This window comes from Antechinus flavipes, chromosome 3 (genome assembly GCF_016432865.1).
Source record: "Antechinus flavipes isolate AdamAnt ecotype Samford, QLD, Australia chromosome 3, AdamAnt_v2, whole genome shotgun sequence".
Taxonomy (NCBI): Eukaryota; Metazoa; Chordata; class Mammalia; order Dasyuromorphia; family Dasyuridae; genus Antechinus; species Antechinus flavipes.
Genome location: NC_067400.1, coordinates 58678101 through 58696170, shown reverse-complemented (window position 1 = coordinate 58696170; position 18070 = coordinate 58678101). Strand labels below are relative to the sequence as shown.

Sequence of the window (18070 nt, the reverse complement as noted above, 5' to 3'; positions counted from 1 at the left end):
ACTGTCGCTCTCCTGTGAGTTAAGAATATCGTGATGAGTAATATTTATGTATATTGTATTCATTTAGCAAAAATATGACATAATTTCATAGTAAAAACAGTGTTTTGCTATCTAATTAGATAACAAAATAATTCATGCTCCACTGTTCCATAAAAGTGTGATATTTAATGCTTATCTTTCTCTTCTTCTTTTGACATGATGGATATGCAGTTTTCATGCTTCTGTTAACTGTTTTAACTTCAGAGTTTCTCTGTTGCTCTTTTCTTTTCATCAGGAATGCCTGGAAGTCCTCTTTCATGAAAGGTCCATTTTTTTTCCTTTGTGGCATCATATTCAGTTTTGTTGAGTAAATTATTATTGACGATAAATCCCATAGAACTGTATTCTCTGTTTTCTGGAATAGCATATTCCACGTTGTCTGCGCCTTTACAATGATATCTATTAAGTTAGGTGTGATCCTGACTATGATATTTTGATACTTAAATACTTTCTGGATGTTTGCAGGATTTTTTTTTTCTTTAACCTGAAAGTTCAGAATTTCAAATATGGTAATCTAAAGAATTTTCCTTATAGATTTCTTTCAGGAGGCTGATCAGTGAGTGAATTCTTTCTATTTCTGTTTCGCTCTCTATTTCTAAGAGATCTAGGGAGTTTTCTTTGAAAATTGCTTGACAAAATAACTGTTTGGACATGTATACTTAATTTGTATTTAATTTGTACTTTAACATATTTAACATCTATTGGTCAACCTGCCATCTGGGGGAGGGGGTGGGAGGAAGGAGGGGAAAAATTGGAACAAAAGGTTTGGCAATTGTCAATGCTGTAAAATTACCCATGCATATAACTTGTAAATAAAAAGCTATATATAAAAAAGAGAGAGAGAGAGAAGGTCTAGGTTCTTTTTTTCTTTTTTTGGTCTTGGTGTTTAAAATGGCCAATGATTAGGGGCAATTAGATGGCACACTGGAAAGAGAACTGGTCCTGGAGTCCAAATCCAGCCTCAAACACTTAACACTTGATAGCTGTATGAGCCCAGGCAAGTTATTTAACCCCAAATGCCTCCCCCCCAAAATAAAAAGTCCAGTGATTCCTAAATTTTTTTTTCCATGAGCTGTTTTCCAGAGAAGTTTTTTTGCTATGAGATATCTTCAATTTTTCTACTGTTTTTTCTGCCTTTTGATTTCATCTTATTTCTTCTTGTCTCAAAAGACATTATTGGCTTCTGTTTGCTCCATTCTAACTTATTTTTATGCCAAGCTATAAATTCCCTTTCCAATTCTTTCTTCTATAGCTCAATATTTTTTTTTCAAATTCTTTTCTTCAAGCACTCTTATTTCATTTACAAAAAGTATTTTAAATGCTTAATTCATCTCCTTGAGAAATTCTAGTTAAGTTTGTATCCCAGCTGTGTTTTTTTCTCTGAGGTTTCTTTAGGGTTTCTGTCTTCTTTCTAGTTTTCTACTGTCATAATAGCTCTTTATCATAGATTTTTGTTTATTTGGGTATTTTGCTTATTCTTCCAAATTCATATTTTGGATTTGATATTAGGGCGTGGAGTGGTCTTATTGCTACTTACTTGGAGTAGCAAGCACTGTGTTATGTACCAGGATCTTAGGGACAGGCTGAGGATCTGCACAATTTCAGTGTTCCCCTAAATGGCCTGATCCAAAATAAAGTCTGATTCCTAACTCCTCTCATCTGAGTTCTACAAGTTCCTGACTTAGGCTTCAATCAGAGCAATAAGAGAATGCTGCTGGACTCAACCCCTATCAGCCCACTAGGAAGTTTTGCTGATTCAGCATTGACATAATTATAGTTTCCCCTTTGAACTGATTTTTCTTCCTCAGACTGGGTCATCCTGCTCTGCGCCTGGAGTCTAAACTAAAGTGCCTCTGCTTGCTTCTGAACTTCCCCTTTTCTTGATTCACTATTCAGGGTATCCTTCCGAATGCTCTAGATCAATGACCCAGAACTAAATAATGCAGGCAATAAAACTGTTGACATCCATCCAAGCATGGGCATAAGGATGCACCAAGTTGGGAATGGAATTTCTTGTTTTTCCTGATGTTCAGCCTCTTTTTGAGTGCTAGAATGTTCTCCATACCGGCTTGTTTTTGTCTGGACTCAGTTTCCAGTGTCGGTAGATCTTCCTGTCTCCCTATGTAGATATGAGTCAAAGAAAGAATTCACTGACTTTCTTCTGAATTTCTCCAACAGAATTTGGACTAATACATTTTCTAAGTCTATCTGGAAAAGTTTGTGAACAGGAGCTCAAATACATGGCTTTCTATCACTCTACCATTTTGACTCCATCTCTCTACTTATCACTTTAGATGAACTTATTATTCCCTTTCTAATTAAAATACTTGAAGAATATTGAAAGATATTCCCAAATATTACCAATTTTACTTTGTAAAGATTTAAAGGATATTAAATAAATCTCCAGAATAATGTTTTACAGACATGGTAAGTGCAGTGTCAAGTTGCTGGCAAAATTTATCCTTTGGCAAAACCACACACAAAATACCAACTTTTCAGTCAGGAGGCTTTTATCCTTGCTTCAGACACAGTGAGATTCCAAGACCTTCATGCCCTAATATGATAGAAACTGATTAATAGTATTAGGGCAGTTAGGTAACTGAGTAAATTAAGCACTGGGCTTGGAATGAAGATGATTCATCTTCACGAGTTCAAATTTGGCCTCAGACACTTACTAGCTGTATGTAAGTACCTGGATTCTTACTGGACAAATATTTAACTTTGTTTGTCCCTCATCTATAAAATGACCTAGAGAAGGAAATAACAAACTACTTCCAAGAAAACCCCAAATGGGGTCAGGAAGAGTTAGACATGACTGAAAAAACAACTGAACTGGTAACTGAATTAATAGCATTAAGAGTTTGTGTACCACACTTCAACTGTACACTGTCTTTGAGAAAGGAAACGAAAGACTGGTAAAGGTAAATAAAAATGGTTTTAGAGGAATGTGCAAAACCAACCCAGCAGGCTGGTGAAGCCTTCAGGCTGGAGTCTGGTTGGCAGTTAGGTCTCTTAGCTTCAGTAAATAAGATTTTGCATCAAGAAGCAAAGAAAAAGTATCTTTCAGGTCAATGATTCTCAAATTAAAAAAAAAAAAAAGACAAAAAACTACCAATAATAAAGGTCTGGTTACAAATTAACTAGAAACTAGAGATAAGTCAAGTTTGGCAAGAACAACCCTTGTTGCATATCATTCAGAAAATAACATAAATAAAAATTGCTGATGATTATCTGCATTTCAGGAAGGAAGGAAGGAAGGAAAGAAGGAGTGAAAAGAGAAGGGAAGGGGAGGGGAAAAGGAAGGGAAGGGAAGGGAAAGGAAGAGAAAAGGGAAGGGAAGGGGAAAAGGAAAAGAAGAGAAAAAGGAAGGGAAGGGAAGGGAAAAGAAAAGAGAAGGGAAAGGAAAAAGAAAGGGAAGGGGGGAAAGAGAAGGGAAAAGGGAAGGGAAAAGAAGGGAAGGAAAAAAGAAAGGAAAGGGAAATGGGAAGAGAAAAGAAAAAGGGAAGGAAAGGGAAAAGGGAAAAAAGGGAAAAGGGAAGGGAAAGAATAGTATTAGCTATACCCCACACAGGCCAGCAATTATGTTGACAATGAGAAAATATGATTGTACTTGACAAGTAACAGACTCAGTCTGGTCTGGGATGTAGGTAGTTTTGAATGTTGCTCCACTAGCAAACACATTGTTAAATTCCAGCTGGTAAAACCCAGTTCTAGTTTTCAATTTAAGATATGTCAGGAAAATATTTGAGAAATGAATATGGAAATACAGCAGGACAAAGTTAATAACCAGTTTCTGGGGTTTGGGTTCTTGCAACAGCATGTTCTGACTTTAAGATATAGCTTCATTTGAAGAATGTACTATTGATAATGTATGCTGGCTATCAGGTTAGTCATAAATCAGACAGTGCCTCCCCATATTCCCATTTACATTCAAATTGTTCTCTGATTTGTTGCAGTTCTGTTGTTATTGTTTTTAACTTCATCTCCTAGACCAACTTTCCCATCCACTTCATCTTTTCTCACAAGGAATCACTCCATCTTTAATTGCCACACAGCAGTTTTTCACGACTGCCATTTTCCCAACAACTCACGTTGCTCAAAACCACGCATTCTAAAAATTCCCCTGCTGCTGAATGCTTTCCTGTATCAGCTTATCTCCCTGACTATTCTGCTAACTTCTCTGATTTTCTGCACACCTTCTCCAGCACAGCCAGGCTATGATAACTATCACTATGATGAATATCACTTTCATAGCTTTTTACTCACCAGGACCTTGCAACTCAAAACAGAACCTTGAAAAATTCTTCCCCAGCTTAGTGTCATCAGAAATTTACTTCCTTTAACTAAGCTTTTTTTTTTTAGGTCCTTTATCCTGGCAGCAAAGATTCTGGAGCTTGAATGGGAGCCAGGTTTCTGCCCCTAAAGAACAAACAAGTGAGATTAAGAAGAGTCCCTGGAGCAGAAATCTCAGGAGAGTAACTTGCTAAAGGAAACGGACCAGAGGACCTGACTGTTAGCAGTAGGGACTCCTGAGGAGCTGGCAGTCTCCTAGGGGAAGACCTGAACCTCCTAATGTTAAGTGAGTATATTAGTCAGCTATTCAAATAAGTAGAGAATCAGAACAAAGCATGTGAACACCTTCAGATCTTGGAGTTTATTTGCCTATGATTGTCCTAAGGAGGCTCTGAGTTTTTATAGTAATATATGCAATTTGTGCTCATAGGAAACTAGATCTAGAACTGGAAAGGACCTCAGTGGCTAGGGCTGCACTTGCCCCTCTCCCTCCACCCCCATTTTATAGAGCAGGAAGTTAAGACCTGAAGAGATTAACTAAGTGCCTTAACAGACACACAGGCACTAAGCCTCTGAGGTAGGATTAGAACATAGCTCTTCGAACTCCAGAGTCAATGCTTTTTTTCATTGGACTTTACAATACTTTTGACGATGTTCAGTAATTCAATTGGGTCCAACTAGAGGCCCCAAGCTCTATCCACTAAGCCACTTAGCTGCCTCAATATTTACATGCCGTCAAGAGCCACAATTTCTAGAATTAAAAATGCAAGCATTTGGAAGTAGCGGTCAAATGAATTTCATCTTGCTGGGATCCAAAGAAATAACATGGAAAGCACTTTGCAAACTTTGCCAGGATTGTACCCAAAGTCCTTGGTAGCACCAGAAACAGTGGCTTTGAAAAGTTCTTGGCCAATCAGTTCCAATGGATTTGTAATGAACAGAACCAGCTACACCCAGAGAAAGAACACTGGGAAATGAGTGTGAACCACAACGTAACATTTCCACTCTTTCTGTTATAGTTTGCTTGCATTGTTGTTTTTTCTTCTCAGGTTATTTTTACCTTCTTTCTAAATCCGATCTTTCTTGTGCAGCAAGATAATTGTATAAATATGTATACATATATTGTATTTAACATATACTTTAACATATTTAACATATATGGGACTGCCTGCCATCTAGGGGAAGGGGTGGGGAAGAAGGAGGGGAAAAGTTGGAACAGAAGTGAGTGCAAGGGTCAATGCTGAAAAATTACTCATGTATATGGTTTGTACATAAAAAGCTATAATAATAAAAAGAAAAAAAAGAAAAAAGAAAAGTTCTTCGCCATCTCCCCTTCACAGTGAAACATCAAAGATAAAGGGGAGGTAGGGATTATATCCCCATTTTTTAGATAAGAAAACGTAGAAAGAAAGAAACTTACCCAATAGTTAGTTACACAGCTAGTTACTGCCTGAGACGATTCAAAATTAATTCCAGAGTCTGGAGAATGTTGTTGCCAGGAGAACCGCAATTTGGTGATGGATTTTTTTTTTTTTTCATCTTTAACAAAGCATCAAATAAAGAAAGGAAGGAAATGGTCCTCAGTCCCACATTTTAATTCTGCAGCAAGTAGAAAAGAGCATAGAGGATACTAAGAATCACAGTTTTTAGACCATCTATGAATAATAATTTAACCATAGTTAAAACATTAAATGTATGGAATGCTGGACTTAGAATAAGAAAGGCCTGGTTCACATTTCACCCCAACACATTCCAGCTTTGTGGCCAAGGGCAGTCACTTAACCTTAATTTCCTCATCTGCAGACAGATAATAACAACCCTCCTAGATTGTTGTGAGGTTCAAATAAGATACTACAAATAAATTACTTTATAGCACAGGTATTATTATCATTATAATCATAATAATATATAATATTATAATAATAGTAATAACAATACTCTAAATATGAGATCCTTGCTGAGTGACCCCAAGTCCACAAAGTATTGGACAAATTGAAACCTCCCTTTCTTCCTACCTCTCTCTCTCGCTCTATCTATCTATCTATCTATCTATCTATTTTTCTCAATTTAAATGAAACCAAGAAATATAAGGAATTTGTAACTAAAAAGAAGGATAGCTCAGAGATTCTCCTTAGAGTAATAAGAAAAGAATTAGTTCCCTTCTGTGTCTAAAGGCAAAATGAAACATTTAACTGGGTACTTGGTCATCTTCCTTTGCAGCATTAAGTATAGGCATAAGTAAAAAGATCAAACAAAAAACAACAAAAATCAATATATATTAATATTCATTTTCGGAGAAATGAGGAAGAAGAGAAATTCTACAAAGAGCTCAATAATATCTTCCAAATTAAATCAGCATATTTTTGACACTCTGTGATTTTGATGCACAGGTAAGAGACAAAAAATATGATTCTGGATTTAAAAAAAAAAAAAGAGAGACCAGTGGCTTATAGGCTAGATAGATACTTCAATTTAATGAATATTTTTTTTCAATCTTCAGAAATGGCAAGCACTGAATTACATCACATAAAAATGAAGTTAACTCTATGAATGACATCAAGAAACGACAAGTTATTGAAGTGAGAGTCATCTTTAAATATACTAACTCTGTACAAATAGGCATCAACTTGTTAGGACAAAGATCAAAAAAGAAAAGGGAAATTAGAAGTTATGCCATGTTATCAATCAAAAGAGTTCAGTATGACCTAATTAAACAAGTTACTGATGGCAAGAAGTAGGAAGGAGATGAAGGAAAAGATGTCAAATCATATAAAATCATCCCAATAATAAGAAGTCACCTCAGCCCAATAGTATCTATCTCCTTGCCAGGTAAAGAAATATGGCAGCCACGAGGGAGAGTGCTAGAAGATTGCAAGCAGTATTGCCTCATAAAATGATGATGACTGGTTTAGAAAAACAAACCTACAAAAAGCTTGGTGTGTTATCCAATTAAACCAAATCATTTGACCTTGGATTTGTCAGTCTACTTTCTTGGTCCTCAGTTTATTCATCCATAAAATTCAATTAGTCTAGATGACTTCTAATGACTCCTCCCAGCTCTAAATCTGTAATCTCAAGAAATTAAAGAATGAAATCTAAAAGATAACAAATATGAGAAAAAATGAAATGTCAGGATTTCTATAATAAACTGTCTTTTTCAATAAAAGAACTTCCAGATTTGTACTCTTAATATCTCATTATTTGATGTGTTATATGAACAAGTAGAAATGGTACTAATGAAATAAAAATGGGAGCCCCTCGGCAAGACCCACTATACTTAGAGGCAGTCCATACTGGAGATGAGTAAATCTTGAGAGCACTGAAGGGTTGATTCTATGAAGAGAAAATGCCCTATGATACTCTAATATGTATAATTGTGGTTTAAGCCTGCAAATGGACCCTAAATGGGTCTCAGAATTGAATAGGAGGAATTAATCAAGTTGGATTGGATTATGGAAACTACATAGACTTTACTATTAAATCTTTTGGTGACTTTGAATTTCTCCCTGAAACCAAATCCCATGTTATAGAACTTTGAACCACATAATACTATAGTCTCAGAGGAATCAGAATTGTGGGTCACCCAAAAGAAACTGAAAAGTCACATGGTGAGCAACCTATTGCCAAAAACTGAATTGTGAGGACAAAAGATATTAACAGAGAGAGAAAGATAATGAGGAAGAGGAGGTGGGCCAGTCAGAAATGCAAGAGAGAGACAGTTTACCTGTTGCAAGGTATTCACAAAATGTCAATGGATCTAGAGAAAGGCACCCCTAACCCTGGTTAAATACCCTTTAGAAGCTTGAGGAGAGAACAAAGACAAAAAATCCCACAGAATGAGAAGAAATGGATGGTTATCTGTACTATTGATGAGAATACTCACATCAGTGAGATGAGAAATTCATCAAAATATTGAAGTGTTCTTCATGCACATCCTGCAACTGCTCCCTAAGTAACAGCTCACCCTTGCCTAGAACTTGGCCCACATTTGTTTTGAAGAAAAAAGTTGGAGTAGAGAATGGGAAAAAGGAAAATGAATTATGTAGATTTGCTTCTATGTAGAGTGTCACTTCTGAGTTTTTGGAGCTAATTCTACAGGTAAGTTTTAAGCAAGTCACTCAACAGAAAATCAATTAACCAAATGTGCTAGGCACTGTGCTAAGACTCTCTGTTAAATACCAGGATACCCTTTTCTAATCATGTTTAAACATCTTCTATTAAAAAATATGACAAAAATAGAGAGTAAGCTAATATGCCATATGGAATGGCACAGTAGCCTATTGTTAGCAAAGCTTTGTGGCTACATCGTTTAAATTCAGAAATAGTAAACTCAAACTCTTCTTTCATGTGAAATTCAAATAAGTTCGTTTTAGGGGATAAGAACTGAGTAATAATAATAATAAACTAGAAGCTAGAATGATACCTTTAATTAGATCATTTCAAAGTACTTTAATTGCATTCAGTTGCTTGATCATTTTTCAGTCATGTCCAACTCATGACTGCTTTTGAGAGGGATTAAGGGGGAGGAGGATTCTTGGCAAAGATGTTAGACTGATATGCCATTTGCTTCTCGAGCTCATTTTACATACAAGACCTGAAGCAAGCAGGCTTAAAGGACTTGCCCAGGGTCACATAGCTAGTAAGTGTTTGAGGCCAGATTGACTTCAGGCCCAACACTATCCATTGTGCTACCTACTTGCCCACCTTAACTTCATATTATTTCATTAATTCACAGTCTTACTATTAAATCTGGGTTCATTAGGCTTTATAAGTCAATCTTTCTCCCTATCCTAGCCCCCAACTCTGATTAAAGAGACAGATTTTTTCCCTTCATTTCTAAATTCTATACTCAGCAAATTTTGACATTATAAATACCTAGTTATAGGCTTATTATTTTTCCATTATGAGGCAGCATTTGAAAAAGAATATTAGTTATGAGTTCTTAACAATTAATTTTATCTTTAAAAGAAATTATTTTCCATTCTTTATAATTTAACAAGATTTTGATTGATTGCATGGTAGCCAAGGATTTAAAGCAATGGACTATTTGGAAGTTTTTTGTTTTTGATTTTGTTTTTTACACTTAACCTTTCTCTTGATCCATTTTTCTAAGCCACTTTCTCTATTATTTTATGTATGCTCCATCTCACTCCTCTTTAATCATGCTTCCCATTACAATGGTCTTTTCTCCAAACTTTATCTTTCTAAGCTTTGCTCCATTCTTTGCATTTTCATTTATGTTCCAGTGTTCTATATTTTTCCAAATTGACAACACTGAAAGTCAATGGCATAGAAGCTCTGGGTATTCATTTCATTAAGACACTCTACAGGATTTCAGCCCTCACTAGTCTAAGGTTCAATTTAGCTCCATGAGGACAATTCGCTGAGGAGCAATGGAGAGGAAGAACTCAAAAAGTTAAATCTCAGAAATGTAGCTGATGAGAAGTCACTAACTTGTGCATATCCTTTGACCCAGTGATCTAAAGAGTGCAAGGAAGTAAAACATCTGTATATGAAATAATGAGGGATGTCCTAAAAGTCTTACTGTCATTTTATAAGAAACTGTGTATTTATAGTGATGCTCTTGTTGTAATCCCCCCACCTCCGAAAAAAAAAAAAAAAAAAAACATAAAGAAAAAAAAGGGAGGAAAATGGTACTTGTTTACTGGGAAACTGTTGACTAAATTGAGATATACAAACATAATGGAATATTAGCATACTTTAAGAAATTATGATACATGTATAAGGAATGTGAATGGGGCAGCTAGTTGATGCAATGGCTAGAGCACCAGCCCCTAAGTCAGAAGAACCTGAGTTCAAATTTGGCCTCAGACACTTAATACTTCCTATCTGTGTGACCGTGGGCAAGTCACTTAAGCCCAATTGCCTCAGCAAAAAAAAAAAAAAAAAAAAATTAAAATTAAAAAGTGAAGTTTCATGAATAATGCAAAATGGAAAAAAAAAAAAACAGAACCAAGAGAACAAAATACAGAATGTCATAATATAGGCAACCCTAAAAAGCAATCAGACTCTGATGAATTTTATTAAATAATCTTGGTCCCATACAACTGACAATGAAACATATATCACTCCTTTTTCTTAGTAGGGATGTGGAGGCCTATGGAGGTGGAATGTGGTATGTTCTATCAGATGGGATCATTGTGCTCGTTGGTTTTGCTTAAATGTTACAAGGGAGGGCTCACTGGCAGGGGGTGGTAGAAGCACTATGGGATGGGAAATGTCCAATCTATATAGTATTAGGCACTGTGAGAAATGCTTTTACAAATATCTGATTTGATCCTCACAACAACCCTCCAAAATAGGTGCTGTTATTATCATCCCTGTTTTACAAATGAGGAAACTGAGATAAACAGAGGCCACAGAGATAGTGTATCTGAGAGCAGATGTGAAGTCAGGCCTTTCTGCCTACAGGCCACCATGCCATCAGCTACCTCAAGCAAATGAATACATAGTCAATGGAGCTATGGATTGATCCAACCATTTTGGAAAACAATATGGAATTTTATATATATATATAGTATGTATTTTAAAAACTGTTAATAATCTGTACATCTTTACTAAGATACTTATATGAGGTATAAATCCCAAAGAGTTTAGAGATGACGAGAAAGATCTAATATATGCAAAAAATGTTTATAACATCATTTTTTGTAGCAGCAAATAGGAAGAAAAGTAGGTATCTGTCATTTTGGGAGTTTGATACTTATGGTACACGAATGGAATAGAATGTGTGTTGTGTTATAAACTATGGAATATAAAAAATTCAGAGACACTTGGAGAGATGCTTCTGAATGGATGCAACATGCAGTAAGTAGAACTAGGGAAACAATTTACAGGCTGACTACAGGAATATAAAGGAAAACAATATTAAAAGACTTCAGAATTCTGAGCAATGCAATGTCTACTTATGACTTCAGAAGACTAATGACAAAACATGCCTTGTAAATCTTGACAGAAAGGTGGTCGATATTTATTCTGCAATGTAGCTTGACTATAACTGTTAAAATGGAAGATATTATTGCAACAAATTACTTAAAAAGAAAAAAGTTAAAAGTTAACTCTTTGATATTTATACCTCATATAAGTATCTTATTAAAGGTGTAAAATAATAAAATATCATTGGAAAAAAAGTCAGAAATGCAGCTGAGTGCATGCTATGACCAATACTCTGCTGAAACAAAATAGAGATAAATTGGAAGGAGGAAGTATGTTTGGAGACATGCAGAAATCTAGTGCAAGAACTCTGTGAATAAAGCCCTGAATTCTTTGCCTCTGACAGATGAATACTGCCTGATTTAAGACTAGTTATATTCCAACTTACATATTTCCCAAAGAAGCAACAAGTAAATTCCTGAATCTATTCACCTGGAAAGTCACAGATTCAAAGCAAGCCAGAATACAGGAAGGTGATACTCTTCTTTCTCTAATAAGTAAGCAGTGACCCAGCAGTACAAATAAAAAGAAAATCCCAGCAGTAAATTATCTCATCCTGAAGTATCACATCCATTGTGTCTTTTATCATGAATATACTGAAGGAGGGAATACATTGAAGGAGTTTTGCAATAAACTATTTAAATAGCATCAAAATCTCATTAGATACTATGACTAAATAATTCATTGACAGGACCCTAGTTCTTCATTCTCCAGATCAGTCATCTCCTTGTATCTTCTTTTAATTGCTGTAACCTATATCTTGGGCAGCTGCTGATCAACTGGAACTTTGTGGCTCCCATTTCCATGAGAAATACTGGATACTTTTATTCAAAGTTGTTCTTTCATGGAATAACATTTTGTCATGTTATAGTCATTCAAATAGGTGCTATTTTAAATCACCAAAACCTAAAATACCGACAAACTTAAGGCCTAAATATTAACTTCACAATTTGGCATCCTTGCTTCAGACAAAAGTATATATTTTTATCATTACCTAGACATTTGCTAGTAACATTTTTTCAGGGTCCCCTCACTGTGGATACATCGGTCTTTCAAGTTCTGATCTAGTCTCTGAGAACTAGATCTACTGAACAGAGTAGGATTTTATGTATCTTGTGGATATTCTCCTTTCCTTTGGATTCCTTGCAACTAAACCTACCTATTTATAGAAAATAGGAAATTCTTACTGATGGTATTATTGAACTTTTGAGCAAAAGCTTTGTATTTTATTCAACCAAAGTACGGTATTGTAGCCCTCTTGTGTTCATTTTGAATAACTTCTGGCCAGAATCCTTTTTTTTTTTTTTCATAGAATGAAAACCAAAGGCAGAGGAAAAACAAAACATTTAGATCTAATTGCAATCAGTTAAGTAGACTATATATGCTTGCAGTCACTTACTTTTACCATTCTAAGCAGTGGTACCATTATTAAGAATTTCCTATGTTCTTTCCAGTTCTAGTCCTATAAGCCTAAAACCATTATTTCATTCTACTTGTTCATGTTTCCTGAGCCAAGTCTCTGAATCTCGAGTCTGATGGAATGAAACCACTCACCAGCTCAAGATAAATTATAGTGGGGGGACAAAGTGTTGAATTGTTATTCAGTTGCCCTTGGGATAAAATACTTTTGACAGGGATGAATCCTGAAACTGTCCTCCTTGACTTTTGGGGTGAGCTCTGAAACTCTCCTCTGACAGAGACCCACCCTTCAGGGCCGTTAAGTGGTTTCATTAAGACTAGCCCAGGACTACTCCCTACTTAGCTCAAACTTAAGTGGTGTCCTTTAGCTGGAGATCAAAGCCTTGCAGAAATCTGAAGTAGGAATTATGCTTTGCCAAGGGACCTCTCCTCTTGGCACAGCTGCCTACCACGACTCAATGCCCTTTTGCCAGTCAGACTTTTCGGGTTCGTGAATTCTTTCACATTGGACCTGGGTCAATCAGAGGGGATTCTCACAACTCTCTGCACTTACACTAACCTCATCACTCTGGCATTAAAAGGTCTTTGCCCTTTGGTTCCATTCTGTCTTTCAAGCCTGATTTCATACAATTTCTTCTCAAGTCTTCACTCCAGCAAAATTCCCCTATTTGCTCTTTCACATGAGTAACTTTCTATCTCCTTCCTCTCTACTTTTGTAACTTTCCCCTCCAAGATTCCCTCACTCCCTTCAAAGCTCAAAATAAGTGCCCTGTCCTATATGAGGCCTTTTGTGATTGTCCCTTACACACAATTGTTAGTGCTTCCCAATTCCACAAAATTATTTTATGGGCTGGAATAGCATAAAAAGTAGGGCTATTCAAAATGTAATGGGCTACTCCACTGGGTAATGGGGTCTCTCATGGAAAGACTGGATGGCCACTCTTAGGAATGTTTTAGAGGAGGTTCTCATTCAGATATAATGATCCTTGGGGATCTTTTCCAAATCTGAGATTCTGGCACACTTGGGATTACATTTTGGGGAAATCTGATAGGAGATTATCTATTTTTCTTAGAAAATATCTAAAATAAAATGCATTTGCAAAGTTTAAAAGGTTCTTTTGATATGTTGGGCTATCTCATGAATAAATTATCAGACAGGGGCCTGTTCAGGTCAAATAATTCTTTTTCCCTTTCTGTAGACCCCAGGTATTGACTTACCAATTGACTTATCTTCTAGCTGCTATTACTCATTATTTCACCCAGTTTCTTTCTCAGAAGGTGAATGTCATTTCACAGTTTCTCTTCTACTTTAATTCTAAAGCATGTCTGCAAACCCTCTGAGGTTCCCTAAGGGTATTTCCCAACTAATGACCACCAAAAAAAAAGCAGTTAAAATATATAGGACTGCTTGCCATCTTGGGGGGGGGGGGTGGAAGGAGGGAGGGAAAAAAACGAAACATAAGCAAGTGCAAGGGATAATGTTGTAAAAAATTACCCTGGCATGGATTCTGTCAATACAAAGTTATTATTAAATAAAATTAAATTAAAAAAAAAAGCAGTTAAAAATATCAGAGGAAAGAGTTTTAAGAACTCTTACAAAATAAATATCCTTGGTGTTTATAAAAATGTAAGCTAGGTCTTATTTTAGCTCCCATTTAGGTTCCTTCACTAACTAATTACTTCCCTTCTTTTCTAGCAGGCAAGGGAGTCATCCAAGCCCAAAGCATCCCCCTCACTTCTTAAAAAAAAATCTGGTTTCACCAGTACTACTCTTCTTTCACATAAACAGGAAAGAAGAACAAAAGTCCATATAGGAGGTAAGGGCAGATCTTAGAGATGATTTATTTACATCTGAAAAGAAACTCAGAGCCATTTAACCACCTCTCTAAGTCTTCCAACTTCACACAGAAAAGTCATTCTCTGACTAGGCACAAATTTTCAGTCAATAACAAAAAGACGGGACAAAAGTTAAAATTCTGCTGATGCTTCATAAAATGTTCACTCTAAAGTTAAAATATTTGTCAGTTGGCAAAGTATTTCACGTCACAAAATTGGAAAAGACCACTCCTCTTCTGTGCCCCCCCATCCAATCTGACCTGCAACAAACCAATAAGTGACTCCTAAAGCATTCCCAACAAGTGGGTTGTCTAGCCTTTATTTGTTGTTGATAGCTGTCCTTTGTGCTGGAAAAGGATGGAGATGACATCATGGCTTTGGTGCTAACCTACAGCGTGTCCAACTACATGCTTTAGAATTAAGGTAGAAGAGAAACTGTGAAATGGCAACTGTGGCCACATGTTGGGCACCAATAACCCCTATTACTGGCTGGGAGGGAGGGAGCTCTCAATGTGTGCACCTCAGGTTTCTTTGGAGCTATCCCATTTCTGTTGTGCTCAGAGGTCACAGTGCCTTCTTTGGTTCAGGCTGCCATGATGGACGATCTCGTGGCAATGACTTCCATGTCCTACAATCTATATCAAAGTTCTTCAGGTAGACTTTGAGATGACTGAGGGCATAAGTCCATAGTAAACTCTAATCTAGAATCCTGTTGATTCACACCTCGCTGAACCCCAATCCCGTGTTATTTCTACCTTCTGCCTTCTGAATATGCTAGGAGAACATTATGGAACTTCACCACCCAGGTCTGTTACAATTCACATTCCCTAATCTACAATGGATATCTCACTTCACAGCAACTTTTATTTTTCTTCTCTGACCTTCAGCCTCAGTCTCCATCTAGTTTCATTTAGTTTTTGACTCAAGTCTGGTGTTTGATCCTGCTCTGTTCCCTTCTCCAACCCAGGACTGTCTTAACTGCCTTCTCCCAGTCTGGATCCACTTAAATGAATTTTCTTAGGCTTCATCTGCATCTATCTCCTTCCCTAGCAATACTCTGAGGGGAAGGGGCTCCTTCTCTTCTTTTCCTACACTCTAACGGCAACCTCATCTATTTCCATGGGTTTAATCATCATCTCAATGCAGATGATTCTCAGATTCTATGCTGAAGCCCACAGGCTTCAAGTCTCATATTACCAAATGACATCTCTATCCAGATGGCCTGTAGGAATCTCAAGTCCAATATCTCCAAAGTGGTTGGAACCTTAGGTCTAAGAAAACATTTCTGTGTCCATTTCCTAAAAGACAGACGGGCAGAATACTTTATCTGCACTAAGAAAAAACTGAAACTCTATGAAGCAGTAGGAACCATAGTCAAAGCCAGGCTGTTTATATTTTATGAGAATTTTCAGTTGATTCCATTCAATCAGAGAGAATATAGCCTAGAGGAGCATAACAAATTTAACATGTAAGTTCCTAGAGAGAAGAAATCATTTCTTTTACTTAGTTATTAATGTGAAATAGTCTTCTAGACAATGTTTCCTTTTTAAATGTAGTACCAGAGTCTGATTTGGAGGTTCCATAATATGCAAAGTATTCAGAGGACAGAAGGTAAACTTACTTCTATTCTCCAAGGATCCATGGATGGATGAATGGATGAATGGATGGATGGATGCTCAGTTCTCTGGACCAGAATGCATTTCTGCTGCATTGTGACTGAAAAAAACAATCCATCACTTGATAGTCAACCCTGTGGTACTGGGCCTTCACAAACTTAGCCAAGCCAGTCCTTAGATGACAAGACTTTTGGTCCATCTCTAGATCTCTACTAAAAATAGTACCTGTGAGAAAAGTAAAGGTTTAGCAATTTAGAGTTTTAAAAAGAAAGACAGTAAAAGAAAGAGACAGAGAGAGACAGAGAAAAAGAAAGAGACAGGGGAGGAAGAGAGACAGAGAGAAGCAGATAAAGGGAGACAGAAAGAGGGAGGAAGCGAGGGAGGGGGAGAGACAGAGAGAGAGGGAGAAATGGAGGGAGAAAGAGAGGAGACAGAAACAATTTGAAAGAATTTTCAGATATAGCATAATTCTACCTTTATTTATACCATTTATATACAGCTTTAAGATTTGCAAAGAGCATTACATATATTCTATTACATGACAACCCTATGAAATTAAGTGTTATCATCCCTATGTTGCAGATAAAGGAACTGAGGCTAAGACAGATGAAATCTGGAATCAAATAGATTAAGTCTCCAAGGTATGATTTGAATGAGTCTTCCCAATTCTAGGTTTAATGCTATGTGTGTGCATATGTATATACATCTGTATGCACATATGCATATGGGCAACTAGGCAACATAGTAGAAAGAGTGCCAGGTCTGGAGTCAGGAAGTTGAATTAAAACCTGACCTCAGACACTTACTAGTTGTATGACCTTCTCTGCCTGTTTCCTCATCTATAAAATGAGCTGGAGAAGAAAATGACAAACTATTCTAGTAAGTTTGCCAAGAAAAACCCAAATGGAGTTATAGTTTCTCATGACTAAAATAACTCAACAATAAAACATATTTACACGTATATGGTGTTTATATATGTATGTGTGTATATGTGTGTGTGTGTATACAGTTGTTATATAAAAGTAGGTATAAATGTACATTGAAATACATGTGTACATATACATTAAAATACATACATGCATCTACATATATATATATATACTACAAGCACATGTATATGCATATATATGCAATTACATATATTGTATATGCACTGTGTCTATGTACATACAATATTCCTACTTTCCAGCTTCTATTAAAATTTCCTGACACTGATGTAACACACATGCAAGGTATCAGTGATAAAACTATAAGAAGGGTCAGTCAGGCTTTCACAAAAGATATTATATAGTCACACAAGGGATAAAAGTGCAGAAAATTTGATTCACTTGTTCTTTGGTAAATTTTTTTTAAAGCATGTGACTCTGTAGAACAAAATGTCACTTTCCTTCAACAAAGCTTCCCCTGTGTAGATATGAAAATTATAAAAGAGTTGTCAAAAAATGTAACAAAGAGCTTTGTTCAGGGGCCTTTGATTACTGATGTTCTATGATGCATAAAATGGAAACAGATGTAAATTGGCCAAAGGTTCTTGCTACTGAATTGGAAGATGTCCAATTGTGGATTCCCTTTAGATGGTGAGGTCCTTTAAACATTCCTGTTTGTATGTGACGTTGTGCTGACTGGATCAAGTGCTGGAACACTGCAAAGCTTCCTATGTGGGAGCCATATTCATTTAGAAGAGTTCCCTAATTATTCATACAGGAAAAAATCAAATTAGAAATATCTATTGTAAGGCCCCATAGAAACCAAAACATTTATATAACACCACGTTTTGTAAAAGCAAAGAACTAGAAACAATGTAAATGACCACTGACATAAAGAGAATAGAATGTTCCTGAAATGGCAGAAATGATGAAAGTGATAAAGAGAATTTACAGGAACTGACATAGTAGCAGAACCAGGAAAACAAT

The 18070-nt window shown here is 36.3% G+C and overlaps 1 protein-coding gene across 1 annotated transcript in view; it reads right to left on the bottom strand.

Annotated features, from left to right (window-relative positions):
* Positions 1–17079, bottom strand: part of AP1S3 (adaptor related protein complex 1 subunit sigma 3) — a 117306-nt gene extending 100227 nt beyond the window's left edge. Inside the window, exons 1-3 of the mRNA XM_051983454.1 lie at positions 16163–17079; positions 5753–5931; positions 4306–4458 (exon numbers count right to left, since the gene is read on the bottom strand). Of these exons, the coding sequence (XP_051839414.1) occupies positions 4306–4362 (57 nt within the window). The 5' untranslated portion in view covers positions 4363–4458; positions 5753–5931; positions 16163–17079. The remainder of the gene's footprint in view (positions 1–4305; positions 4459–5752; positions 5932–16162) is intronic.
* Positions 17080–18070: the final 991 nt, after the last annotated feature.